This window comes from Eschscholzia californica, unplaced genomic scaffold (assembly GCF_041429995.1).
Source record: "Eschscholzia californica isolate CP2 unplaced genomic scaffold, dmEscCali1.0.p SCAF_2, whole genome shotgun sequence".
Classification (NCBI taxonomy): Eukaryota; Viridiplantae; Streptophyta; class Magnoliopsida; order Ranunculales; family Papaveraceae; genus Eschscholzia; species Eschscholzia californica.
The window spans coordinates 8,204,650-8,231,575 of NW_028238309.1; the positions used below are offsets into that span (position 1 = coordinate 8,204,650).

At 35.9% G+C, this 26,926-nt stretch overlaps 3 protein-coding genes across 14 annotated transcripts; 1 reads left to right on the top strand and 2 right to left on the bottom strand.

Annotated features, from left to right (window-relative positions):
- Nucleotides 1–680: 680 nt before the first annotated feature.
- Nucleotides 681–7,642, top strand: LOC147555882 (uncharacterized). 11 transcript variants are annotated; one of them, XM_086663591.1, is made up of 10 exons: nucleotides 681–851; nucleotides 933–1,010; nucleotides 1,202–1,885; nucleotides 1,985–2,050; nucleotides 4,239–4,344; nucleotides 4,447–4,511; nucleotides 6,032–6,228; nucleotides 6,868–7,058; nucleotides 7,162–7,231; nucleotides 7,426–7,642. In XM_086663591.1, exons 7-10 carry the CDS (start codon nucleotides 6,112–6,114, stop codon nucleotides 7,516–7,518), a joined length of 471 nt encoding a protein of 156 aa, XP_086519717.1. In that variant the 5' UTR covers nucleotides 681–851; nucleotides 933–1,010; nucleotides 1,202–1,885; nucleotides 1,985–2,050; nucleotides 4,239–4,344; nucleotides 4,447–4,511; nucleotides 6,032–6,111; the 3' UTR covers nucleotides 7,519–7,642. The 11 variants fall into 11 exon arrangements, 7 of the variants coding, with proteins under 7 accessions (XP_086519717.1, XP_086519715.1, XP_086519716.1 ...); XM_086663589.1 differs by lacking the exon at nucleotides 1,202–1,885; XR_015235041.1 differs by lacking the exons at nucleotides 1,202–1,885; nucleotides 6,032–6,228.
- A 3,109-nt stretch (nucleotides 7,643–10,751) lies between these two features.
- LOC147555883 (condensin complex subunit 2-like) lies at nucleotides 10,752–16,177 on the bottom strand. Its single transcript, XM_086663597.1, has 13 exons — nucleotides 15,212–16,177; nucleotides 15,018–15,125; nucleotides 14,823–14,940; nucleotides 14,083–14,156; nucleotides 13,943–14,003; nucleotides 13,649–13,849; nucleotides 13,263–13,558; nucleotides 13,012–13,153; nucleotides 12,680–12,936; nucleotides 12,174–12,204; nucleotides 11,890–12,017; nucleotides 11,392–11,502; nucleotides 10,752–11,268 (listed from the first exon to the last, which is right to left on the bottom strand). Exons 1-13 carry the CDS (start codon nucleotides 15,479–15,481, stop codon nucleotides 11,083–11,085), a joined length of 1,983 nt encoding a protein of 660 aa, XP_086519723.1. The 5' UTR covers nucleotides 15,482–16,177; the 3' UTR covers nucleotides 10,752–11,082.
- Nucleotides 16,178–16,658: 481 nt separating this feature from the next.
- LOC147555884 (glycosyltransferase BC10-like) lies at nucleotides 16,659–21,891 on the bottom strand. 2 transcript variants are annotated; one of them, XM_086663598.1, is made up of 11 exons: nucleotides 21,557–21,891; nucleotides 21,202–21,481; nucleotides 20,969–21,085; nucleotides 20,723–20,823; nucleotides 19,647–19,718; nucleotides 19,403–19,484; nucleotides 19,032–19,112; nucleotides 18,748–18,789; nucleotides 17,691–17,750; nucleotides 17,356–17,493; nucleotides 16,659–17,109 (listed from the first exon to the last, which is right to left on the bottom strand). In XM_086663598.1, exons 2-11 carry the CDS (start codon nucleotides 21,457–21,459, stop codon nucleotides 16,936–16,938), a joined length of 1,125 nt encoding a protein of 374 aa, XP_086519724.1. In that variant the 5' UTR covers nucleotides 21,460–21,481; nucleotides 21,557–21,891; the 3' UTR covers nucleotides 16,659–16,935. The 2 variants fall into 2 exon arrangements, with proteins under 2 accessions (XP_086519724.1, XP_086519725.1); XM_086663599.1 differs by having other exon boundaries at nucleotides 21,202–21,470; nucleotides 21,557–21,686.
- Between the last annotated feature and the right edge of the window lie 5,035 nt (nucleotides 21,892–26,926).

Genomic DNA, 26,926 nt, shown 5'->3' on the forward strand with positions numbered 1-26,926 from the left:
TCTACACCCTTACACAAGGGCTAACCCTTTCTTAAACAAGTTCAATTAGAAGTAATCTTTGTCTCTGAATAAACAGACCCACTTTTTCATCAATATGCTATCACTTCGAATTACCACGACTTAGAGAAATTTACGGATAGTCCATAACATACAGTAAATCAGGGGATCAACGAATGCATGGTCGAACAACAGTTGCATGTAACGCGATTTAGTTGATTCTACCGCCGCGTTTTTAACAGTTCACACAAAATTATACACATTCCAGGCGATGTTGCCACTAATTGTTCCAAGTTTTAGATAATTTTTCTGAAAACAAACTTGTCTTGTAAAATTACATAACAATAAAATAGAGCACACAAAATACATTCATATATATAAATCGATAACGAGATAACATGATAAAAACCTTAAGTAAAGGTAAAGAGAACGATATAGACAACTTATGTTTCCAGTGACTCAAAAAGCTATTAAAGTTCACGATAGTAAGACTATTACGACCTTAACTCTTAGCCTTAATTTAACATCTCAGGTTTTCGATTAAATTAATGAAATAACAAGGTTGGATGAGGATCTATTTTGCATTTGGCTCAAGTTAAACCAGGGACCTAATTTGCAACTAATTCAAATGTGAGGGAAACTTAGTATCCAGATAAAATGGAGGCCCCAAACTATAAATATGTGTTAAAAGCTTACGATTCAGCCGTGTTCTTTAGTAATTTAATTACGCTCGACATTTTCTAATGGAGGTTAGGGTTTGAACCGAACCAAAGTGATAAAGAGAGTGTTTTGGGTGGAATTTCGAATTCAAGCTTCAAGAAAGTGATCTAAGCATGGCTTTTTGTGGAATTTTGGTAAGTGAATTTCTCTTCCTCTCTCGACAAAATTCCTGTAATTTAGGTTTTTTTATGGATCTATGATTTCGAATTTTGTAGAAAATGTTGAATGGGAAGGAAATTGAAAGGGATTCATCAAATGACTAGCTAATTTTAGCCTCAATTATCTAACTTAAGGTAATTTTCTAACTTGATGGTGACAATGATATGCTTAATTATGGATTTTAGGGTTTTTTCATGATTAGGAAGATTTGGGAATTCTGTTAGTAATAATGTTAGGATAATCTTGTAAAGCTAACCAAGGTAATTAAGTATACATAGGTGGTCAATTGTTGATTTTTGATGAATTTATATGATTTTGGGTATAGATTGATATTGTTTAGGTTATATATTAAAGTTGCAAATACGGTGGATAGTCCAATACATTGAGTTTACTGTTGGAATGCTAAGGACTGAGATGTTATGCTAAGTGTAGAGATTTTTGGAGTTCAATTCGGTTGAGCTGAAACAAAGGACTGCACAATGCAGTCTTTTTTCGAACAACCTGGGTCTTCGAGAACATCCTAATGGACTTTCTCAGAGCACGAGTGTTGTAGATCAAGATGTCATCTTTCCGAAAAGGTATCATTTATGTCATGTGGAGTTCGGAGGAGAAAGGTACAAGCCGTAGAATATGCAGTGTACTGTCAGTAAAACAGGTGAAATATTGTACTGTGTTTGAGTTTAGTAAAAGTTTCAGAAGATTTCGAGTCTTAATCAACCTTATAGTTAATCTCTAGTGGATTCCAGAAAGGTATAGATATAGCCGTTTGAACTTCGGATGAGAGAGTTATGACTATTTAAGTGCGCAAGGCACTGGTAGGAAAAAAATTGATGTGTTGCTGTGTGTATTTTGTTATTTTTGAAGATGATTCACTCAGATTTTGGTGTAGACGATCAATAACATAATGTTAGGGACAAAGATATCTTTGAAACGGTGTATGATTGACCCTAACATAGCTATGAAAGTTAGAGATGGATCAAACTTCAGTTTACACGCAAAGTCTTCCAGAGTTAGTGCATTAGCTTTATATTTTAAGTTTTCATAGTTTCTTTTAACGATACTCTATGTTGTAGCACCTAATGCTTCTGGTTGGTTATGGTTTTGATAGAGAGGGAACCGGAGCTTATCGTTGACGATCCTGCTACGGTTTTAGCGGAGGAAGAAGTACCGCTAGGTAGGAGTCTGAATCCTTTTCTCCACCATTTATAGATAAAGAAATGTGTAGGTTTTTTTTAAAAACTTTGAATTAATATTTATAAAAGAATAGATGTACAAGAGTCGTAGACAAAAAAACAGGAAAAAATAAAAACAAGAATGGGAGTGTCACGCTATTTGTTACAGCATTATGGCCTCCCAATTAGTGACAAAGTCAATATATGACTTGTTCTTTGCCTAGAGATTGTTTTTACTCCAATAAAATAGATGAGCCAGGATGTCCTCCACCGCGAGGCTACTATTAGGACTGGACTCTTCAAAAATTTTCTCTTTCCTATCCTTCCATATTGTCCACAAAATTGCGAGGGGAATAAGGGTCCATAGCTATTTCCTTTCTTTCCTGCTCTGAGAGACTGCCACTGAAGTAATGTTTGCTTGGTTCGTCTTTAGAGGGCACCATTGATTTCCTGACTTGGATATAAAAAAAATCCCACAGCAATCAGGCATTTTCACAATGTAAAAAAAAGGTGATTTGCAATCTCTTCTTCCTTTTTTGCATCTATTTGGAATTGACACCCTTCTTGTCTTAAACATGTCAAAATTGTGGGTGTTTTGTTTTTCAAAGCTGACCATATTAAGAAACTCACCCTGGTAGGGATAATTTGACTTCGTATAATATTCTGTGGCACTTCCTGCCTCTTGGGGGTAAGTGTAGTCTGTCGAGATAGGCTCTTATAGCAATGCTACACCGGCAAATCGACCTTCTCTTCTTATCCAAACTCTGCAATCTTCGATCCCTTCAGTAAGTCGATAAGTGAGTGTTGTCTCCATAAAGTGTGTTGAGATAGGAATTCCCAATCATTCAGGCTTCTTAGTCTGATCTCCCATGTCCCTTGGCTCCAATTAAACATTTGATAAACATTTTCGTTCTTTCTCTCTGAGAGGTAAAAAATAGCTGGGAATCTGTCCTTCAAAGGGGATCCAATGCATCAAATATCCGACCAGAAACTTATCGCTTTTCCTTCTCCTAGCTTCCATTTGGTAACAAAATGGAATGCATTAAATCTTTGTTGTTGTCTTCCTTCCTTCCTTCCTAGACCCCACAACCATACGTCTCTTTTGGCACCTTATGTTTCGCACCCTCCTTTTTTCTCTCCGAATTTTTCTTGCACAATTCTTTCAAGAGGGTCCTTTTCTCCATTGCATATCTCCAAATCCATTTGGATAGCAAGGCATTGTTCATTATTCTTAGATTCTTGACCACCAAGCCTCCTCCCTGGAGATCCTTACATATCAAGTCCCAAGCAACCCGGTTTATTCCTTTGGAGTCCACTTTGTTGTGTCAGAGTTTAGGTATCATGGAAATCTGTTTTAAAAGATGAATACACCGACTTCCATTTTTCATTGTGTATGTCTTTTTAGTGTCAACCCCTAAAGGAAATCCGTAGTAGTTTCTTCTACACCTCCAACACTGAGCACGGGATGGAAAAAGTGATATATCATACTCCATCTGTCTCATATTAAGAGTCCCACTTTGGAACTCCAACTTTTTTTCATATATTTTGTTCTTCCATTTGTACTCTTATTTATTATAGAAAAAAAAAATCTTAAATTTAACAGTCTCATTTTTCCACCTCACTGAACATCAAAGTGCTTTTATTGCAAGTACTATTTCGAACAAATTATAGTTGACTCATTTTTCTACCTCAGTAAACATCAAAGTGTTTTTATTGCAAGTATTAGTTCCAACAAATTATAGTTGACTCAAGGTAAGGGCATTGTGGGAAGCTAGATGGGTTTTATATGATAAAAAAAAGGAAATGGGAATCTTAATATGAGACATCTCCAAAAGGAAAGTGAGACTCTTAATATGAGACGAAGGGAGTAAATCAGAAGGTTTGTTAGATAACTCTACAGCAGAGTCCGGATCCTTGCGTCGGCTACAAAGTTAACCTTCCATTGCCAAGCTTCTTTTTAATTCTTTTTGCCTGTGCCTCCTAGGGACATTGCCCAATTGATCACCGACACTTGGAAGGCTTTAACTTGATCAATAGATGTGTTTTCTGAAAAAAAACCGAGGAAATTGATAGGACATCTTCACATCCACTGTGATTGTTCTTCTATATTATAACTACATTTCTTGTACTCAGTGCATTTAGCTTGGTTCTCGCCGAAGAACATAAAGGAATTGCTTTTTCAATTAATAGGGTAAAAGTCCGGAGGAGTTCTCAACTTCAAATACGAATCTCATGTAACTCTGTTGGGGCACTTGGAAGCTAAAATATAGTCAGACTTTCAAAGATTATGAAAAATGTGTGTGCAATCAATCATCTTTTTTCTCAAGAAAAAATTATATAGCTTGTCGAAAGGAAAGGATTGGGCTTATTCATATTTTTTCTCTGATTTTATCTACAGTTGGGATGTCTTAATGGCTTCTTCTGGACTGATACATCCATTAATATTTGGTTCATAAGCTTTGGGTAAGTAAAAGTTGGTGTTCTATTTTGCTTTTGACACTGTACATATTACCTTTTTTTTATTTCAATTTTAATTCTTCATTTCCAAAAAAATAATTATTCTTTGCCTCTGACCTAATTTTGAAATAGGTGGAAGCCAAGTTGCCAACCTTACATTCAGAGATCTTAGTAGCACACTGATATTTTAAGACCATTTTCCCAAGAAGTTGATGAATTTGAATAAGGTTATTTCCCAAGTAGTCCCCAACTTTGTGACTAGTTTCCTGCCTAGCCCTCAACTTTATCAAAAATACCTAGATGACTCTCTTTTTTAATTTACCGTTAAATGTCTGTTACTCTCTCTCCTCCATCTCATCACCTCTCTCTGCCACATCATCTATCACGCCACATCATCATCATTACCGGCGAAGGTCACCGGTGAAGGTCGCCGACCGACCACATTTTCGACCGGCGACCTCCAAACTTTTTTTTTTCTCTCTAAACACTCCGGCGAAGGGAAACCCTTCGCCCGAGTTCGGTCTGCTCAAGAACCGACCGAACTCAGGCGAAGGGTTTCCCTTCGTCGGAGTGTTTAGAGAGAGAATTAAAAAAAAAATTTAGAGAAAAAGAGGACAGAGAAAAAAAATTTGAAGGTCGCCAACCAGAAATTTGGCCGGCCGGCGACCTTTGCCGCTGAAGATGATGATGTGGCGTGATAGATGATGTGACAGAGAGAGGTGGTGAGATGGAGGAGAGAGAGTAACGGACATTTAACGATAAGTTAAAAAAGGGGGTCATCTGGGTATTTTTGATAAAGTTGGGGGCTAGGCAGGAAAATGGTCACAAAGTTGGGGGCTATTTGAGAAATAACCCTTTTGAATACCACTTAGATATAGCACCAGGGAATTAAAATATAAACTAAAACTATCAACTGAAGAACGGGAAGAATTAATTGGAAAAAAAGTAAAGAAGGATAAATAAAAATAACTCAGAAAATACCCATATATAGGGCCTGGCCGGTAGAGTCCTAGTCCTAATAGAAACCTAATAAATAACAATTTTTCTAATTCTAAATCAACTTTAGGGAATCTACGAATAGCTGAATTACTTATTATCTATTGTCAAAATTTATCATAAATTTTCAATGGCTCAAAAATCCCCTCATATAATTAATTAGGTAACCAATGCACAAAAAAGAAATATGGTATTTAAGAATAGGAAATTGGGGCGAAGACCCAATAACTAAATAGTAAATATTTTAAGACAACATAAAATGAGGAAATTAATCGTGGTTGGTATAACGATACTTCTAAATTCAATGGGTCACGTAAATGGAATGGACCCCCATATATTACTACCTGCCAAATTACGAAAATAAACAAGGAACTGAAGACTAAGAAGGAGCGAGGGCTCCTTTTTCACCGAAAAAAATCCATAGGGAGTTTTGACCTAATTTCCCTTTAAGAAGTATCCATATATATATTTGGAAAATGTATAAATGATTGATGGATTGTGATATCAAGTTTGGGGCACTGTCTCTGTAGGAGTCTATATAAGAGAGACATCATCTAAGAGTCAGTTAACCATTTCATCTTGTGCGAGAGATTTTCTAAGATTCAACAAAATGGCTTTCAATTTTGAGAATATCAACCCGAGTGAACTCATCCGAGTTCCTTTGGCTATCGAGATCATACCTCGATGCCTTCAGATCGTGGAACATGGTCCTGAGTCCAAGAAATTGGTAAGTAGCTAGAGTTTCTCGATCAGTAAATGTTTTGCAAGCATTTTTGTTATTTTCCTAGTTAATCTTTCGTTTAGATTTTTTTAAGACGTGCTTAAGAAATCCAAGTTTGGAACATGGCTTCTCTGCGTCTTATAGAAACGTGATTCACACATCTAAGGATAGGGGTTGATGGCGGATCAGATCTATACCTTGGGGACTGTTAGCGGTCATTTCGAATTCCGAAGGGATGCTAAAGATCCGATCTATTTCCTTCTAGGTTACACCTAAAGGATCTAAATTTTGCCACAAGATTTGAAAAATCTAATTAAACTCTTGAATCATTATTATCGAAGAGTCATAACTTAAGATCCAGATCGTGATCCTAATCCAGATCGAGATCTGGAATGAGAGATCGGATTCTGCTGGATTTCCAAAAACCCCATCGATTTGAAATCTACTTATGTGTAAAACAAACAAGTTTTGCGTGAAACAACGCAATTTGGATTTTGATGATTTGGGAATCTGTAAACATCAATGGTGTTGTCATCAATTTGTTTAACTTATTTTAGCTGACTTCGTTATCTTTTTTTTTGTTTGATAATTCAATATATGTTTAGACATTTTTGTTTCTTATTAACGGTCTATTTTAATGGTTAGGGTGCTGTTATCATCATTCAAAAGATCCTTTTGAGTGATGAGGTTCTTCAATTCGCGTGTGCTACCTTCAAACGCTTTTTTGAACTAAAGCGTGTTTTGTCATTGATGTTACGATCGCTGATATATTATCCTTCACCTCAGCTTTTAAAATATATCATTGGGTGTTTTCTGCGACTTTCCGAGCATCCAAGGTAATTCCACCACGATTTCTATTATAAGTTTTTCTATTACTTTTTGTGTTTTACGCAATAGAACCTCGACTACATAGATCTAAATGATATTGCCTCAATTTAGGGCTCGATGTGGCTTGCGGACTTCCCTTCCTATAGAGTTACGTAATGGAACTTTCAATCAGATTCTTCTTGTAAGTATAAATCTTACATACATATCCTATAGGTCGATTATCTTTAGTTTGCTACTGTCTCTCACAATCCGACTAATTCTATTGGATTGGTAGTCGATTTTGAACAGCGACTCCACTATCTGGTTATATTCTTGTCGGACTATTAATTTTTCTCATACTTATCTTGCCTTTTCGGGTTTATGGTTATGTTTCAGGACGACCCACAGACTAATGATTGGTTGCAGCAACTCATCCATAACTTATATCAAGCTTCCCCGAGAGGTCTTACTGGACACGCAAAACTCTAAATAACTTAAGTTTTGCTTGAAACTCAGTTTGTTTTAGTTATACATCTCTTATGCAATAAAGTTTATCTATAAATCAAATATGTTCTGAGAAACTGGTTATGTTTTAATGAAATTAATTTTCAAATTTCTCTATCTTCTTTCTACTATACCATTATGTGAGAATCTTGTTGTTAAAACTTAAGTTCTTATAGCAGTCATGACTACTCCTTGTCTTCCAAACCTTATTGCTGCCCCATGAAGAGAAATACTTGGGACTTTACAGGGTTCAATCTTTTTTGTTTCAAATATGAATCAATCTACACATGTCAGAACCCAATTTCAAGTAGAATAATTATTAAAATTTCTACACGATTTAAAAAGGCAAATTTATACACGATTTAAAAAGGCCGCGGTTTTGAGAAAACAGAAAATTTATTGGGTACAAAATTCTAAAGGTAAATTGTGGGTTTTATCAAATTTTATCGGATAGTAGAATTTCTTGAACCCTAATCTCCTCCCAACCCCGGCCACCACGACTGTCATTTCTCTCTCCTCCGTTCTCTAACTCTCTTGCATTCACCCTCCCTCCTCCCTTTGTCTCCTCCTCCAGGCTCCATCTACTCTCATCCTCCCCCTCTCTCATCCTTCCTCTCTCTGTCTCTCTTTGATCCTGCGAAATGGGGACCCTTTCGCCGGACTTCTAGAGGGAGGAATCTTTCCTCAAACTAGTAGTTGAACAAATAGAGGGAGGAGGAGAGAGAGGGTAGATAAATGGAGGAGAGAGATGACATTAGTGCCTAGTCCTCAATAGAACTATTTTTGGTACTAAAAAGTACTATTGAGTTTATTATTGTACTCGCATATGGTGAGTCTAAATGAAGGAAATGGGAACTCATATATTTGTTATTTGGGACGTCGAACGATCCATGTTGAACATAAGGAAACAATTGAGTAGAGTTCAAGGATTTTGAATACAACTTTCATTGGTTACCATTCATATATATATTTCCACTAAAATGAGGAAGTAATATTTCTACATCCTTACACAAAGGAGTAACCTTTTCTTAAAGAAAATTCAATTAGAACTAATCTCTGTTTCTAAATAAACAAAACCCACTTTTTCATCAATATGCTTTTTGATTACAGAAGCCATGAATTCTCTTCCATGATTCTTTTTTTTGTATCTTAAGTTGCTCATAGAAGTTGTCAATAAATATTTCAGCTTTGTTAAATAGCTCTTCCCCACTAAGTCCTCCAAACTCATCTTCTTCTTCTTCTTCTTCTTCTTCTTGTATGTGTTTTACAACTTCAGATTCTTCTTCTACAAAGAAGAGACTAGGTTTGGAAGTAGACTTATTCATGGAAATATTGACTTTCTCTGGTTCTTTATCTTTGACTACCTTGACCTTCTGTTGGGTTTCTTGAGATAAGTTGTTTTTTGAAACAAAAACAGGGGTTTTGTTGCTATCCTGTTGAGGTTTATAAGAGGGGAGAAGACTAGTTTGGGTGCCTAAAAATGAGATAATAAGGAGAAGATATAGAAATGGTGTGGATAATAGGAGGCTGGTGAAGAGAAGGGCAATGATAATTAAGTTAGTTATTTGAGACTTCTGAAGATCATTCATGGCTTCAATTATAGAGAAGGAATAATAACTAAAGGAATAAGTGATTGTAGTAGGCAATGTGAGTCTCATATCATATATATAGAAGAGAGAGAGAGAGAGAGAGAGAGAGAGAGAGAGAGAGAGAGAGAGAGAGAGAGAGAGAGAGAGAGAGAGAGAGAGAGAGAGAGAGAGAGAGAGAGAGAGAGAGAGAGAGAGAGAGAGAGAGAGAGAGAGAGAGAGAGAGAGAGAGAGAGAGAGAGAGAGAGAGCACATGACTTGAGTTAGGTCTAGACTAGGTCTGGATAAAGTAATTGAACCAATAGTTGGACTGGTGGTTATAGAGCAAAGAATGAAAGTATGCCAAATATACTTTAGAGGAGAGAGAAAGAGACTCAAACCCCATTGCTTGTGTTGTTGGAAAACCAATGGGATCTAACCTAGTGGAAGATTAGGAGAGGTTGATTGGTGGTAAGAATAGATTCTTTTTATGTTTAAAATTTTGGCCAGCAGCCTTTGGACTAATCTACCCTAAGTTTATGCCGAACACGGATTAGGTTCAGTCTAAGTGCTCTCGGACTACCCCAAGTCATGAGACGTGAAGAGAAATGGAGGCCCAACATTAAAATGAAGGGAAACCCATAGACACACATTAGAGTAATCTACCCTAAGTTTAGGCCAAACACGGATTAGGTTCAGTCTGAGTGTTCTCGGACTACCCCAATCCATGAGAGGCGAAGAGAGATGGAGGCCCAAAGAGTAAAATGAAGGGGAACCAATAGACACACCCAATAAAATAAGATCATGAATTTTAACATTTTATTGCAAAATTTGTGTTTATCTCTCTCTTCCACTAAAAGTAAAACAAAATTTCTTCTTGCCAAGGTTTTTGGATGTTTGGATAAGGTGGAGATGATTATTGGTTTAGAAAAACACTTAGCTGTCTACCTTATGTACTAAAAATAGTTAAATACTGCTGTAAAGTAAGATTAGCCACTACTTAACTATCTTTATCATTTTATCTACTCTTAGTAACTAGATTCCTTCATTCTTCTTTTGAAGCAACCATTTTCCTCTTCATATCCTTTATCCATACTTTTATAAACTCTATATCAACAACTTTCTAATTTATGTGCTCTTTTCGTAGGGTCTACTTACTTAACCATCTTGATCCAAAAAGTATATTGTGCTCCAATAATATGTCTGATTCTGGGTTTGGGTACTGTATTAAGAGCTAATTTGTCTAGTTATTAGCCATTTGAGATGTGCGGAAAAGATTAAACGATCGATAGGTTTAGTGGTTTAACCTGAGTCTAGCATATGGTTCAAGCACAATATATAGAATGTTTGGTTATTGTTTACCACCTTAAAAGATAACAAATCTCATTATCTTTCTCTCTCCTGATTTTCGAGTGTGTTTTATCTTAAACAAACTTTATCAACTTTATTCCTATTTTATCTCTTCATTGTGTTTTATAAGATTTTTCAGATCTCTAACTCAATCTTACTAGAAGATTTTATATTCTTTACCTCTGCTTACTGTTCAAACATTTCTTTCATGTGGCATCAACTAATAAAATATATCTATGTTCACTTTAACTGTCAATATATATATACTTAATTCAACACCAACTATCAAGAAAGAAGCAGAGAGAGAAATCAGCATGAAAACCAAACTGGTTTTCAGAAATCTGGTATAAGAACTAATGGTCGTAAAGTTAAACCTTGTATGCCTTTGTTCAACTTACATTCAGTAAAACCCTAACTAGACCATGCTTTAGAAACATAACATCAGCATATTACAAGTGAAGGAAAATCATCAGAGTTGAAACTTGAAAGCGAACTATCGAACTTGTTAAGATTGTAAAGGCCGTGAGAGATGGAATATGAGTTACTTATCTCAAGTACTCTATATACATCGGTTGTACAAAAGACTGACTAATATTGTTGTGGTTTTCGGTACATCTTCAGAGGTTCAAGACTTTCAGAAATGTATTTGAAGATCGTTTAAGTTTGGATTATCAAGAATACGCAAGCCATGCTCATTAGCCAAGTGCAAGAGGCATATGAAACAAAGATGAGGAGAGATATCTTCTGGTGCAGCTGCTTCACAGTCGTCTGGAAAGCTGGACAAGAGCTGCCTGAAAGACACTGGAGCCTCTTCATGGCCCTAAGGTTCAAGAAAGTACCCATACTTAAGAAATCAATTTCTCGCTTTAGAAATAAAGAGATAAAGAATCAATTTTAATAGTCACTCCAATGAAGAAACAAATTAAGAAACATTTGGACTTACTGTATCAGGTTGTTTAACTGTTTCTTGCATATAGTTCCAAATCGTTCCTTTCAAGACGTGAACATCAACTTGCTTTGAGGTTTTGTCATACTGAACTTCGATCTTATTTACCTAGATAGTTAAGAAAGAAAACAAGCATTATCGAATTGGAAGACTTCAAGACATTCATAAAACAGATATATACAGTCATTTAGTAGTTGATATTAACAATGTGACCATTGTCAAAGACCAACTGATTGAACAGGAAAAGGGTGGCCTGGAGGTTTTACGCGTACAAGTCTACTAGGAATACTAATTATTTTTGTATACAAGTTAATAATGGTGAGCTACTGAAACACATGCTGCATTATTTACGAAACCCATCCCCTCCCTCACACTGTCCCCCAAACCAAAAGCTAGCCCCCACACCTTACTTGGAGCAGATAAAACTAATCTGAAAGTAGAACTAAGATGTACAAGACATACCTTTTTTTTTTGTTGAAATTGTACAAGACATACCTGGCGAGGCTGAGAAACAAGTGTGCTAGAGTCTTCAGTCTCACTGTGAACACCATCAAATTGATCATCTACACTTCCATTGTCCCAAGCTGACTCTGGTCCAAAATCACCATCGTGCTTCGATTCATCTGATAATGCAGTAAATGAAAATGTTCGGGAGAGCTTAGTGTTGAAGAAGCACTATGATACGACATTGTATAAGGTCAAGTAGCTTAACCATTTACAATTCTATACTCTCAAATAAATCAAATAAGTACTACATGCAGAGAAAAACGTAACTTTACCTGAAACTTTTCTTGCTCTCTTCCCAAGGCACTACAAACAAAATATATATTCCATCACAATATGCAACACGAAATAAACTATGTAACAGAAGTAAGTCCTAGGAGCATATTAAAGAAGAGATTTTAATTGTAAACAGTTTCTGGTGCAGCATATTTTATAACGCCCCGCAAAAAAATAGTAAGAAAAGTTAAAGCATGTACCATGACTTCTTTTACTTCCCATTTTCAAATTTTATTATACACCAACATTATTCATTAGTCTATACAAATAAAATAAAAGGAGCTATTCTATTTGGAACTCAACTACAATAATTGGGGCAAAAGGGGGATCTGAGATTGTTTCAGTGGAAGTTGTTTTCCAAATAAAAGTAGCACTTTTTAACGGTTGCTGTCACATACTAAAGGAATGGCATCCACAATAGGCTGCTGTTAAGTGTTAAGTACTTTAATCTGTAAACCACGTCTGTGAACTTTAATAAATCAGTCTTACAAGTCAAAACACTAACCATAACATTAGGAAGAAGAAACAACTTGACGAGCTCCTCTGGTTGATAATGGCAATCTTCTGGGAGTGTGGTGTTACAATGCATTCTATTTGCGGGGAGTATTAACAACTTGGGATTTTTGGGCTTAGCAAATATATTGAGCATTTCACTGTCCAAGGATTTCGTAAAGTCAATATCAGATTCTATTTGTGGTTTGGTTCTTGATCTCTTTGCTGTTACTGGCGATCCATTTTCTGTGACAGAAATGCCGCCAGAATCTGCAAATGAACTACAGCATCAACACATCGAAGTATAAAAAACGATAATATAAAGCGCACCCTTCCAGTTCCTACCTTTAGCCTTTCGAAACTTCCAGTGATCAGGACCTGCCCAAGCATTTTGGTTTGATTTAGAGCCCACGCGAAACATAAAATCAGTAACTTCCTCAAATCTATCACTTATGTCAGGTCCATTGAACATGAAGGAATCATTCTCCTGTAGAGGTAAAAAAAGGTAAGTCCATTAAGACGAGTAATTCCAGGAATAGGGTAAGACTAATAACAGAAGTAATCTACTAATCTTAATGTGCATTAGCAACAACTACCTCTTCTTGACTGGGAAAAGTTGGATCTGTGTTATAACAATTTTCATCAGCCATGCTTGCCTGATCGTCCTGATCAAAGCCACAGGCCTCAAAATTATCAAATGCATGGCCATCCGAATCAGCTTGGTTGTCACCAAATACATGAGCTGATTCAGTTTGTTCCTTTGTTCCCAAACCAGCAGAGAAAGTATCGGATGACCTTCGGTTGTATTCATCAAATTGACTAATAATATTTCTCAAGGTTGGAGATATTTCATTCTTGGAAGACATGTTAATCACCATGTCCTCGTAGTCTTCTGTGGATCAAACAAGAAAAGAATGTTCCCATTTCAGCACTTGAAACACGGATTAGAAATCCAATCATAATATTGTTAAACATAACACACCTTTTGCAAAAGATATGTCGATTAAATCTGATTTGTCACGTTGAGGTGCACAAGACATACACTTTCCAGGTGATTCGAGTGAATCAAAAACAACTGAACAATAGCCGTACACCCCAAGATTATTCAGTAGGAGACCTTTAGCCCCACCTTCATCAAACTGTGCAGATGTTTGATGATACAAAGGATCAACTGAAAATGCAACTGATGTACAAAGCAATCCCGTTATAAGTTTAAAGACAAATAAGAAAACCACTTCATTGTGCAACAAATTTGAATTCAAAGTTACCAACTTACCATCAAACTTCTTTACATTAAGCACCTCAAAAGATGGTTCCAGTGTCGTTATAGGTGATATCTGCATATGCTAAATGTAGTGACTAATAGAACTACACAACAACTCAAAACCTACTAAAGATATCAGAAAAATGTTAAACCTTTCTATCCACATCTTTCTTTGTATGGCTTCCGCTTTGTCCACCACTAATAGACTCACCATCCACAATAGTTTCTGGCATGACAAACACAACAACCGAGATCTAGAGACTGAGAAATGTAAAACAAGAATCCCCGCAGAAAAGGATACTACGTAACTGTACAGTTCAAGGAATAAGGGATGCTCCAACGGCATGGGACCAAGCAATCACAAGTACATAAAATAAATGAAGATTCCCAGCGGAATTCCAGCACGAGATTCTTAGATAGGCAGTGAATATCATTACACATAGTTTTGAGTTACAAAAGTTGTTAGTGGAGTGCCCGAGGGTCTTGAAGCTAACATTCTACTTCGAAACGATCAAAATTGAAGATATAGATTAAAGAACCCCACTGATGCTTTTGATATTAATATCCATTTCTGGAAGAAAAATTTTACACTATACACACTTCTTACATACAGGTCATTTTTTATTTAATTTTCTGTCTTACTGTGGTCTTACTGTGGTCTTACTGTGAAGTCCTTTAAGTTGGAAATCGGTGACTTGACTAAATCCTAGCATTTAAGAAACTGATGAAGGATAATGCACGATGTGACGACATACTGATGCAGTAAAACTACATTTACATAATCATCTTCTAACCTAGTTTCAACATCAACATTATACCCTTTTATTTTGTTTAAGTATCACCTATAGTTAGCGAAAATAAGCTATATGTAAAAGAAAAAAATAAAACTAACCTTGTTCATCTTCTAGACGAGCCCTATTGATCCCTCCGAGTACCTTATATGCCTCAGCATGCACATAATCCACTCTCAACCCATAAATCTTAACCCCAGCTTCCAAAGTGCAACTAGCCTAAAAAAGAAATAGATCTTAAACAAACACCAATTACTCATTTCAAATGAAGAATTTACAATAAAACGACTTCAAACCTTTTGGAAATTAGTTTCAGTTTCTGTTTCATCTTCTAATCCGACTTTAATAAGCTCGCTTAGATGGTCAATTAGGGTTAATTCCCAAGTGTTCTTTTGGTTAATTTTCTACAGCAACAAACCAAATTAGGTTAATAAAGTTCGGTACAAAGAAAAAATGAAAAATTATAAAGAGAAAAAGAGGGACTACAAACATTTTCACTAGCAAGTTTGATACAATTCTGGAAAAGCTCGGAAAGCTGTTGTTTACTGAAACAAGGATCGGAAGGAGGAGGAGCAGCGGTGGAGAAGGATTTGCGTCGAATTGCAGCGGCGCGAGCAGCACGTGCCTGTGCGCGCTCTAATTGATCATCATTAGAACCTAAGAAGAACGGACTTGTCGGAGATTGGAGGAGTCGAGAAGCCATGGAAGGTCTCTGTTTCCGCTCCGTTGACGACGGATTAGGGCTTAGAAGCTCCGCCATTGTTCTTTTTCTCTCTCTTAACTTTCTTAACTGGTCAGATTTTAGGGTTCCTTGAATTTCTCTCTAGAATGAAAATGAAAGAGGGGGAGAAGGAGAGTACAGAGTACGTTTTCCCTCCAATATTTGAATTTGATGGTCAAATGTTCCGGTGTGGACTTGTATAGTTTAATAAATAACACCGGTTGCTTAATGACCGTCAATTAGTTCGTTCAACTATTTTCAAGCTATATTGCTCGTACCCCCCCCCCCCCCCCCCCCCCCGCCCCCCGGCCCTTCTCATACCCACGGGCGGCCTGCCAGTCCCGATTCCCACCCCTACCTAGACACTATTTTGTATTTTTGTAAGGGGTAAGCGAATCCGTAGCTTCGTCCAATTTTTGAGTTTAAAGGGTTCGAACGCGTTAGGAAGAAATAGAAAAGAATTATACCTAAGTTTTTCGGACCCTATTTTACACTATCATTAGGAATTCTAATACGTTGTCTTAAGGCTTCATCTTGGATAAATAATCTGCTGCCTGGTTACTCTCTCTGTACAAAATGTTTGAGTTCACACCTTTCAAAAGAATGTCATAATTCCTTTATTCCTCGCCAGGCCTTAATTGTTCTCCACGGTGGTTGCTCCCTATTCCCGCCTAATAAGACTGAAGTGGCTGCAAATCCGTAGCTACCCTATAACAACCTCTAGAATTTCTAGTCGTCTCGGCCCAAATGACCCCTTGTAGCTCGTGAACAATAACCGACTCCATGTCGAACAGTACAAGCTAATTATCTTCTCCATCAATGCTAACATGGTATAGAGTTATTGTAGAGAGATTCGGTCACACATTACGAAAAAAGAAGCAAAGTGTGAGAATAGTCCCATATGGGAGAAGGGCTATTTAGCAACCAAGAATTTAATGTCTAGGTTATCTCCACTCATTGTCAACTGGTTTCGAGTTGGATGACCACAAACTTAACATGGTATCTGAACTAGGGTCACACGTGATAGGCTTAAAAGTCACACGTGTTCCACGTCACTAGATAAAAAAATACGGGTTAGGCTAACCACGTCACACGTGAGGAGACGTGTGGAAATAGTCCCACATGGGAGAAGGGCTATCTAGCAACCAAGGATATAATGTCTAGGTCTTCTCCACTCGTATCTCAATGAATTATGAAAATGTTAATAGTAAGGAAAGAATAAAATTCATCACAATTTTATTTCAGTTCCTTTATCATCAAAACTACACAAACTAAACTTTTGTCTACTATTTCTTTACGTTAACTTACATTAAATATCTTTTTGTATTGAGTAACAATGTTTACTATCGTATATCATTCGTGCTACACTCTGTAAACACCCCATACGGGGCCTCATCTCATCTTGTTTCTATAGTCTTCCTTCTCTGGTATCAAAACAATATGTATATATATATAGGTTACGCGTGTTAAAAGACGACTGGAGATGCACCAATTTATGAGGGAGTACTATCAGTAGCATTGCTGTTCGCCAAAATCCCTTCACTCAACATACGCATTGCTGCGCCCCGCGAAAATTTCCTCGCAAACAGAAAACAGTTCACGAAAGTAGAGTTGTTTCGACACCATTCAGTCCTGTATTCTGATTCATAGTATACGTGGTTGATGTCCTGGTGGATCGAAGAAAACAGAAAACTATTCAGTAAAATAATTAAATTCGGTTGACAATAAAGCACGTGTGTTGTCCTGAAGTAGGGCAAAACAAAACTATACATGGTTTGGATGTCTAAAATTTATTTTATGAACAATCTTCACAATGATGAACTCATCCAGAGTTCCAGACTAATCCACCGCCAAAAGAACTTGTTTGCGATCAAAAGGGGTCGACATACATGGAAGAAATGAAGGTTGTTTACCTGTATTTGTTTGATTTGCTGATGACCCACATTAGGATAATCAAAAGTGAAAGGATGCCAGGCTCTTCTTGTAGGCTGATTAATCCACAAAGTATAGGTCAAGGTTCTTCGTTCGAGTTCTCCTTCAAGGTTACTTGTCTGATAAGCAATAAGAAATAGAAATCAATTGCTGATCAATGTTATTACCAAGTAATGATAGTAAAAACATCGAACATAAAAATTAATGTAAAACTTGTTGGTGAATAACAGGAAAACAAAATCAAATTAGCAAATATATATCATCTAACATCGAGTAAAATTAAACTAAATTTCTTTTCAAGATGGTTAAGACTTACAGCAAGTAATGTCTGCACATAATGTTCGTCCGGTATGCAGTTGTACCGTATATGAAGATTCTGCAATTGATTGACGTGTAAAATGTTCTATTAGAAAAACTGATTATGGATTATGCAAGGCAAGCAACCACTCTCTTGACATATACGCGATAAATGTCAAATGTTAATGGGTTCAATCAAAGTTCACTTCCATCTTTTTATGTTCCAACAACAATATATATTTTTCAAAAGGGACAGATTACATTGATAGGCCATAAGGAAAAGTATGAGTACGACATCAAAGTCGATCTTTCTTTTCATGAAAAAAAGTTGATCTTTAGGTAAATGCAGTTCCATCTAACATACAACTTAAAGGATTTAAAAAAGAAAAAAATTGCGTAGTGTCTCTCCTAGTAAAGTGAGAGCAGCACGCTTCACTTCAAAAAGCTTGGCTATGTGGATTTCAAATGTTAAGGACAAAGGTGTCCTAAACCCAGGGACTGCCTATAGGTGCATTTATTTTGAGGTTTTAGAAATATGTTCAGCCATCATCTATTCATTGCTTTCTGTTTTGGCCTTTGTTTTACCTGTTTTACAATTGTGGAAACATCTAATTCTTGGTTAAAAGTTAACTACATCAGATGACGGGAAAATAAGGTTTTCTTTCGCTGTAAGATATTGGTTATTCTGAAAGAGAGTTTACTGTTCTAGGTCAGGAGGGTGGCTGGGTTCGGTGCTTTTGTGTTTAGATGTCTTCTGTTTCCCAACTAGAAATCTTGTCTAAAGACTTCAACTATCACGCTAATGCCTGGTAGGTACAACTAAACAAGAAATGTTCAATCCAAGGAAGAAACAAACTAGTTACACTTACACAAGGGAGGGTAATCACTAATCAGAAGATATCTCACGAGTCATGAGTACATTCTAATTAATTTATAGAACTTCTTATCAGTAATAAAACCTGAGATCCAGATTAAACGAATTCCTGGTTCATAGGGCTGACAAGAAAAATGAGACTCAGTAACTCAATCTAAGGTAACAAGATATGCATAACAACCAGGGAAGGAAGGTCACTCACTAGACGCTGCTTTCCTGTAGTGGGATCAATGGAGAATCGTCGCTGCAGAAGGACACCAGAGGGGTTCATCATTACATAGTTCAACCAAAGAAGTAAAGGCTGCTGCCAAAATAAAAATGAAGCATTCGCCTGGTATGTGTATCTTTCGTGCAAATGAAGATTTATTATGATGTCGGAAGTGTAAAATAATGAAAAGAACCTCAATTTTGACATGGGACCAGTACGAGAACTAAGGAATCTTTTGCAAACATGGTAGTATGGAAATGCTGAGAGTAATTGCGTACCTTACAATATCTCTTGAAAACAGGAAGGATAACTTCATCATTTACGACAACCTTTGCATGTTTCCGGATCAGAGTAAACCACTGCAATACAAAATGAATTTCAATATAATCCTTATGAAACGATCAACAGTTGCAAATATGTTGCACATTCCTAACCTAAATATGAACATAACATCTTTGTAGAGTCAAAAAATCAAGGTGCAAGGTCATGGGAGTCAATTCCAAGCTTTTGGCCTTCCACATGCCCACATGTTTATAGCCTTCTTCTTTTTTTGTTGAACTAATGTTTATAGACTTCTTTGTTCTTGTAAAATTTACTCTGCAAAGATAACCCTTTCCGAGGGAAACCAGATAAAAGAAGAAAATATAACCTGAGACCCTTTTCGCCATCTGCCTTTTCGTATAATTGGTGACATCTTTGGATTGTAACTACGTTCCTTTGCATCACGAAAGCTGCAAGCAGAGACAGTCACACGTGAAAACAGAGAGACTGTGTAGATTTCATATTGACAATAATAGTATAAGCTTCACTAATCAAGAAACATTTGGGATAACAGTCAACCATCTAGAGTAGAATCACAAGCTCTTCTAGCATAAGCACAGTAGTCTAGTTACCTGTCTACGAAGCTTTTTGGAGAAGAAATCAAGCTGTTGTATATGTAGCTGAAGTTGTACAAAGGAACACAGCTGTAGAACCAAAACATTTCTTAGAAATTTATTCTGGCATTAAGGAACTATTGAAACTATGCTTCACATTCCCCGAGTAAAAAAAGAACAAAAAAGCCAACGAAAAATGTTAACAAGATTATAACAAGAACCGATCATATGACAATTATATACATCGGAGGAAATAGTTCCATAAGTAACAAAAAAATAGAAACAAGAATTCATCTGTACCTAAATCTGTACACACATGAAGATGGATACAAAAAGGAGACCAGTGATGGAAGAAAAGAAAAATTTTACACAACAAACCAACACCAACTATTATTTGGAACTACAGAATTCAAGTACATGTCCTTCTTGACTGCAATCCCAAGAGCTAGCTTCATTCACAAATTTGACCCATAATTCCTGATTCAAATCCTAACCTTGTTGATTTACAGCACTTACTCGAAACTAAAACACACTCATAAACGGGTTAAATAGGAAATGACTCGCCGAGAACTAAAACCAGAAGCAATAAACCTCAACAACACAAGCCATTTCTAGGAATGCACAGGTGGAACTCCAGCAAAAAAAAAAAAGCCATTTCGGAACTCACTTCTTTTGCAGCCAGCTGGTTTATACTTTTTACTTTATATGGAAGGAGAGGAACATGAGAATATTTAAAGATTGGGACAGTACACTAGAAGCAATCATCTATAGTATTGAGTTCAATATATATATGTGTGGCCCCGTATAGATTGAAGGAGCTTAAGAATTACGATTTTCATGTTTTGTTGTCTAATTCAATCGCATTACTCTTGTGATGAGTGGTGGTGGAATGCCCATCTAGGGGGCTTCGTTATTAATTTCAATCTTGTACTCGATTTTCGCCTTCGGGACTCTTTAATCTATTTCAATCTTGTACCCATTTAGGGGGTTTCGTTACTCTTGTGGAAGATACAGCAAACCCAGACCATGAACTCTTTATGAAGTAATCTATTCACACAAATTTAAAATTCCTTTTAGAAGAGAAACAAATCTACCTATCAGATAAAAGAACAAATCTCTGGTTTGCTGGATCTTTAAGTGCTTCTTCGAGAAGCAACCTCTCCGCTTCAATCATAGTTGCTTCTCCCCAAAGAACCTGCAACATCACTATCACATTTAACCCAAAATTCCAAACAAATCAAAGGCAAAATCACCATAACAGTTAGTTAACCAAGAAACTAGGTCACTCAAATAGCAAACTTCATTCATTTTTCCCCACAAAATTTCAAAGCAAGTAGTACCTGAATGCTCTTAGGTAATTGCCTACCATAAAAGAAGGCTGATTTAGTATTCCTTTCATCAAACACAAAACCTGGTTTTGAATGAACATAAATTGAGAAATTTCGAGCATCTCCATTCTGCAAATTTCCCAAATTGAAATTATATCATAAAATTTTTACAAATCAGAATTTAGATGGGGGGAAATTCTGTAGAGAGAGAGAGAGAGAGAGAGAGAGAGAGAGAAACTAAAAACCTCAAAGAAGCTTCCCCATAAAAAATCGAGATAAAGAGTTGTACGAGCTAAAAAGAGAAAAGCGATCTTAGGAGATCCTTGGAAATGTTCATCCACTAAACTGAGAGATCTTTGATGAGTTGATGAGTATTGAGAGGAGAGTTTGAGGAGTGAGTAGATACAAAGGATAGTTGAAAGACAGATCATGAGTTTTGATCCGAATACGAGTACAACGTTACGCGTAGATGATGATGATGATGATGAAGGTTTCTTCTTCATCGTGAAATCTCCTACATTAAATCTATAAAACAGTAAATTTAACAGAATCAAATCACAGCCATACCTAGAGATAGTGAGAGAGAGAGAGAGGACTAACCTGTGAAAGGGAATTTGGAGTCTGTTAAAACTTAGAGAGAGAAAGTTATACTCTCTCTCTCTCTAGCGATTTGCAGAGAGAATGTTAGAGAGAGAGAGGTTGAAGAAATGAAGACAGTCATCGACGTTTCAGTTTGGCGGGGGGGAGGTACTTTTTTTTTTTGTGTGATTCTGTAAATGACAAAAGTGTTCGCCACATGATCAAAGACGCGGCAAGATCTCGACCGTTGTTTCTATTTGATCTCAATTACAGAACAGATCGAGGAAAGAGAAGTTTTGGCTTTTGTTAGAAAAAAGATACGTCCAGCTGCATAGGTGGCACGTGCTGTTTTTGTCAGCAAATGCTAAAGAAACGGTTCAATTTAATTGCACAAATCTCAATGAATTCATATTTTATGCAACCGTTACAAAGTTGCGTCCATTGATTCACCAAAAAAAAAAAGGTTGCCTCCAGATTCAATTAATGTTGCTTAAAAGGCGGGCTAGGGGTGGGAATCGGGCGGGTTCGGTCGAGTTCGGACTCTTACTTTTGCGGGCACGGGCGGATCGGGCTCAATGATCTACTGTCCGATCGGGCTATCGGGCAAATCGGGCCAGACACATTATGAGTATTTTTGTGCCCGCGGCCCGGTTTTGTCCAAGAACCCGATCGGGCTCTAACGGGCTCGGGCGGACGGGTAACAAGCTTTTTGTTTAAAAAAATAATATAAATTAAAACAGATCTTAAGTTAGGATCTTTCGTCATCATCAATTTTCATCACAGAAACTATCATCGACATCCATCCCATAAACAATCATCAACATCAAAAAAGAAAACAAAAATTACATCAAATATGTATATCTGTGAAACCAAACCCTAAAATTTACATCACATAAAAACCCAAACTTAAACCTAAACAAAAAATTCCAAACAAATATGTATCATCTCTGAAACCGAAACCTAAAATTACATCAAATATGTATCTCTGAAACCTAAACCTAAAATTTACATCACATAAAACTATCATCTCTGAAACCCAAACATAAACCTAAACCAAGAATTACATCAAATATGTCTTATCTCTGAAACCTAAAATTAGATCACATAAATAAGATCTAAAACTTGCAACTAAAACAAAGAGATTAGAAGCCATTGAAGTTTCGAAGAGATTAGAAGCTGTAAAAAATATAGAAACCGTCAAAGTCTTGAAGAGATTAAAAGTCCTCAAAGTCTTGAGGTGGAGTAATGGTGGAGTGGTGGAGTGGTGAAGGAGGAGAAGTGGAGTTGTGGAGGTTGTTTAGGTTCAGCCGTTTAGGATTGGAAGGAATGGGGTTGATGTTCATTTTAGGGTTTACATAGAATAAGTGTTTTGATCCAACGCTAAGCATGCTCAGTTGTTGGATCATAAGCTGGTATAAGAATAAAGGTAACGGGTTTTCCCTGGATTGCGAGCGAGTCTCGGGTGAATTTCGGGCGGGCGGGTCTCGGGTGAATTTCGAGGGGGCGGTATGGGCGGGTACTCGAGTAAGACCTCCTACCCTAGTAACGCCCACGCCCGCCCAAAATATCGGGTCGGGTACGCCCGAGCCGGGTCCTCTCTGGTCTCAGGATCAACTTGGATCGGGCGTTACTGTCGAGTTTCGGATTTTCAGACCGTTTTCCCGGCCCTCAGTCCATATAGGTCCGATCTAGTCCGTACTGAAAACATGTCAATTCAATCTGGGATTCTTCTTGACTCGGGTTGGGTTTTGTTTTCAATCCGACGGGCTAAGCCCAGAACAAGAAAATCCGGGTTAGGCTCGACCCGTCGGGCTTTTGAGACGGGACTGGTTACCCGTCTCGTCTCCAATGACCAGTTTCAAAATTTGATTTACTGTGTTTACCGCAATCAGGAGTTGAGAGTTTTTATCATTTTTGCCCCCAACTAGTTGTTTTTATAATTGTTAGGGGTGTTAATAAAATGTAATTTTACCCCCTTCTATTATATACAAATACATATTCATTCAAACTTGAATATCACCAATAATCTTCTTCTCTAATCTTCATTTTTTGTCTTCGTAGTCTTCATCTTTTATCTCTAATTCTCTACAATCATTCAAAAATTCAATTTTCAAGTGATCTGGACCTCTAGTATTGGTTTATTTAATTTAAGTAGACAACTATTCAAGACTTCAGGAGTTCAAGTGATCAATTATTGAAGACTTCAATTAATTATATCCAGGGTCGTGCCTGAGAATCCAGAGGCGGCCCTGTGCGAAATTTGAATGTGGGCCCGTCGTGCCATAAAGATTGTAAAAAAAATATATAATGTAAGCTAATTTATGAGCCGGTAGATGAAACCATAAATGAACCCAATAATATTTTGCAAAAAAGTAGTCATAGAAAAAAAATCATTCTAAAATTTATTTTTATTGGAAATCTAGTATAAGAATTCACAATCGCCGGTAAGCAAAAAGATTTATTTATTCTATCTTAAGACTTCAAATATAAGTTTATAACTATAAATGACATTGAAATTTTAAATTTTAATCGAACGTGTTGATCTTAATGTAATATCATATTAAATAGGGTCCGTGGGTATATAGACCAAAATAATGTTCAAAAAAGGGTTATGATCCAATCTTCCCAAAATATGGATACTTAGTCCTTTTACATTACGGACATAATAACCCATTCTTTATGAAATAACTATCATCCATGTCTCTCCTACAAAAATCGCGGGATTTTTAAGTTTCCAGGGTGAATTTGGAAACTACATCTAATGTGGGCGTGATTTGGGGGATTTAAAGCAGCTAACGTATGAATCCGAGATTGATTTTTCTCTCTCTTCTAACCGTTTTGGAAAACAAATCTATTTCCAAACAGATTCAAAACTAAAATCTTAACCAAATCAGTTTTCTCTCTCTTTACAAATTTGGAAACCAAATCAATTTTCTCTCTCTTACTATGTAATTTTTTTTTCGATTCAAATCAATTTTCTCTCACTCAACTTTCAGATTTGGAAATAGAATATTTTCTTGAATCAATTAAGCGTGATTTAGGGATTAATATACAAAACGTATATATCACTTTCTCTCACTTAACTTTCAGATTTAGAAATAGTAAATTTTTTTGTGAACATTACAACAGCATTTGTTTTAGTTTTTTCTCATACATAAATACACATCGAATACAAATTATGAAACAAATACGTAAATTATGTGTTATTTATGACGAGGAAATCATCATTTGTCATGTACAACGTAATTTATCAAACGTATGTGGGTCATGTTCAATAAATTACACATAATTTCTTTTACATTACACATCATTTACATTCTGTTACAAAAAAAATACAAAATCTTCTCTGGTTCAAAAATGGTGCGCATCCATGTACTCTCCATTTGTAGTCTTGAGCAGGGCACACAACAGTTACAATATATGTCGAAGAGCTAATCCAAATGCTTTTGCACCACCAGGAAATAACTGACCAACTTCAGTAAATATTTTATCCCAATTATCCGATTTTATTTTCGTTGACTTACTTTGATTTGATGATTCTGTTTGAAATTTCATCTGTTAGATCAAATCTACACACATAAATACACATACGTTAAACAAAAAAAATCATATATTGTACTATAAATTACATGTACAGTTCCGTAAATTATGTATAATGTTTGTCAAATTTTAACAATATTTGAAGGGTTTGAGTGGTTTGGTAAGCTTAACAAGGCTACTGTTTTGGGTGAAAAGTACGCGTGATGGTAAATAAATAATACATAATTTATGTGCACTTATACGATGTTTTATAATTTATTATAAATTATATATAATGTATAACAAATTACGCGTATTTTACACTCTCTTATAAAAACATGGTACGAAAGATGTTTGCGTAATGTACTAAAAAGTATGCAAATTTACTGTAAATTACCTACTCCCTCCGTCTCATATTCATAGTCCATTATCGAAACTCACCCGATTTATTTTCGTTTTGTGTGTTCCCATATTGTCCTTATTAAATAAGAATGCTAGCATTTATTGTAATTCAATCTAATGAATTTTATTGGACAAAAGTGGAGCATGCATTATCTTCTTAATAAATGCTCTTGATATTGATAGAATTAAGGAGGGTATATTTGTCAAAATATTAGATATTATAGGTTATATATGGTATGGGACTTTCATTTTGAGACAACCCAAAAAGGAATAATGGACTTTCATTGTGAGACGGAGGGAGTATAATTTATTTCAAAGTACATGAGATTTGGTAGTGAAGCGAAGTTGTTCTACTAATGAAATGAGTACTGTTTTGGGTTTAAAGTACGCGTAATTTTCAATAAATTACCCATAATTTATGAACATTAATTTAATGTTTTTGCTATTCCTGATAAAGTATGGATAATTTGTTACACAATACATATATTATGTTTTCTGTTATAAAAACATCGTACGGAAGATGTTTGAGTAATTTACTATAAATTAAGGGAATTTACCAGAAACGACATGTAATGTAGACTCTGTTATGAGGAACCGTACGGAAAAACGCCGGTTTCATAAATCTGTACGGATTGAAAATGAGATCTGAAGAACAAATGTGAATATCATTAAGCGTAAACAACAATCTAAAGATATATGATATGATGATTGATTGCAATAATAACATACTCGATTTGAAGGATTTAGAAAAGAAAATAAACATCAAACATTCGAAGAATAATGAATTAGTAAACAAATCTTTGAAACTTTTACTCAAAATCATATATGATCAACTTTAGAGAGAGAATCTGTTATAATAAACTAAAACAGAATATAAAAACTTATAAAACAGACGAAAATTGACTTCAATAATGTGTTTTACCTGATTAACGATGAAGAAGATGATTTCAACAGCTTGATTTTTTGATGAAGAAGATGATTTCAGCAGCTCTAATGAATATGAAACGATGAAGAAGATGATTTCAGCAACTCTATTAATGAATATGAACAATGTTTTTGATTTAATGGAGGATTTCCAGAAGATTAATTAAGATGTAGAGAGAGAAAGAAAACCATTATTTTGGTTTCGGTTACAGATTTATAATGAAGATCACGGTTTCTTTATTTAGAAACTTGATTGGAGAGAGAAATTGGGAGATAAAAATGAAAAAGATATTTGGTGAATTAGAAGATAAATGTGTTTTTATATTTAAGGAAGGTTAGTTTAGGTATTAAGATTTATCAAGTATTCTAGGGATTTGTGTTTTTTCTCTAAATGTATCCAAATAAACTAGATGTCTATTTGTATTAATAATTTGGTTTTTAAACCCTTTATGGGATTAGAGAGGATTAAAAGTGTTATTAGGGGCTGTTTTTTGCGTCATATACCAAAAAATTCTATTAAATATGTAGTTCTGTCATTTATTAAAC

Coding starts and splice junctions, on each gene's coding strand:
- LOC147555882 (XM_086663591.1), top strand. CDS start 6,112: ATGGCTTTCAATTTTGAGAATATCAACCCGAGTGAACTCATCCGAGTT. Junction 6,229..6,867: donor GTCCTGAGTCCAAGAAATTG/GTAAGTAGCTAG, acceptor TTTAATGGTTAG/GGTGCTGTTATCATCATTCA. Junction 7,059..7,161: donor CGACTTTCCGAGCATCCAAG/GTAATTCCACCA, acceptor GCCTCAATTTAG/GGCTCGATGTGGCTTGCGGA.
- LOC147555884 (XM_086663598.1), bottom strand. CDS start 21,459: ATGAAGAAGAAACCTTCATCATCATCATCATCATCTACGCGTAACGTT. Junction 19,719..20,722: donor TTTGTTCTTTTATCTGATAG/GTAGATTTGTTT, acceptor TTGGTTCTACAG/CTGTGTTCCTTTGTACAACT. Junction 19,113..19,402: donor GATGGCGAAAAGGGTCTCAG/GTTATATTTTCT, acceptor TTTGTATTGCAG/TGGTTTACTCTGATCCGGAA.
- LOC147555883 (XM_086663597.1), bottom strand. CDS start 15,481: ATGGCGGAGCTTCTAAGCCCTAATCCGTCGTCAACGGAGCGGAAACAG. Junction 14,157..14,822: donor TCGTCTAGAAGATGAACAAG/GTTAGTTTTATT, acceptor TTGTCATGCCAG/AAACTATTGTGGATGGTGAG. Junction 11,503..11,889: donor TTGTTTCTCAGCCTCGCCAG/GTATGTCTTGTA, acceptor TTAACTATCTAG/GTAAATAAGATCGAAGTTCA.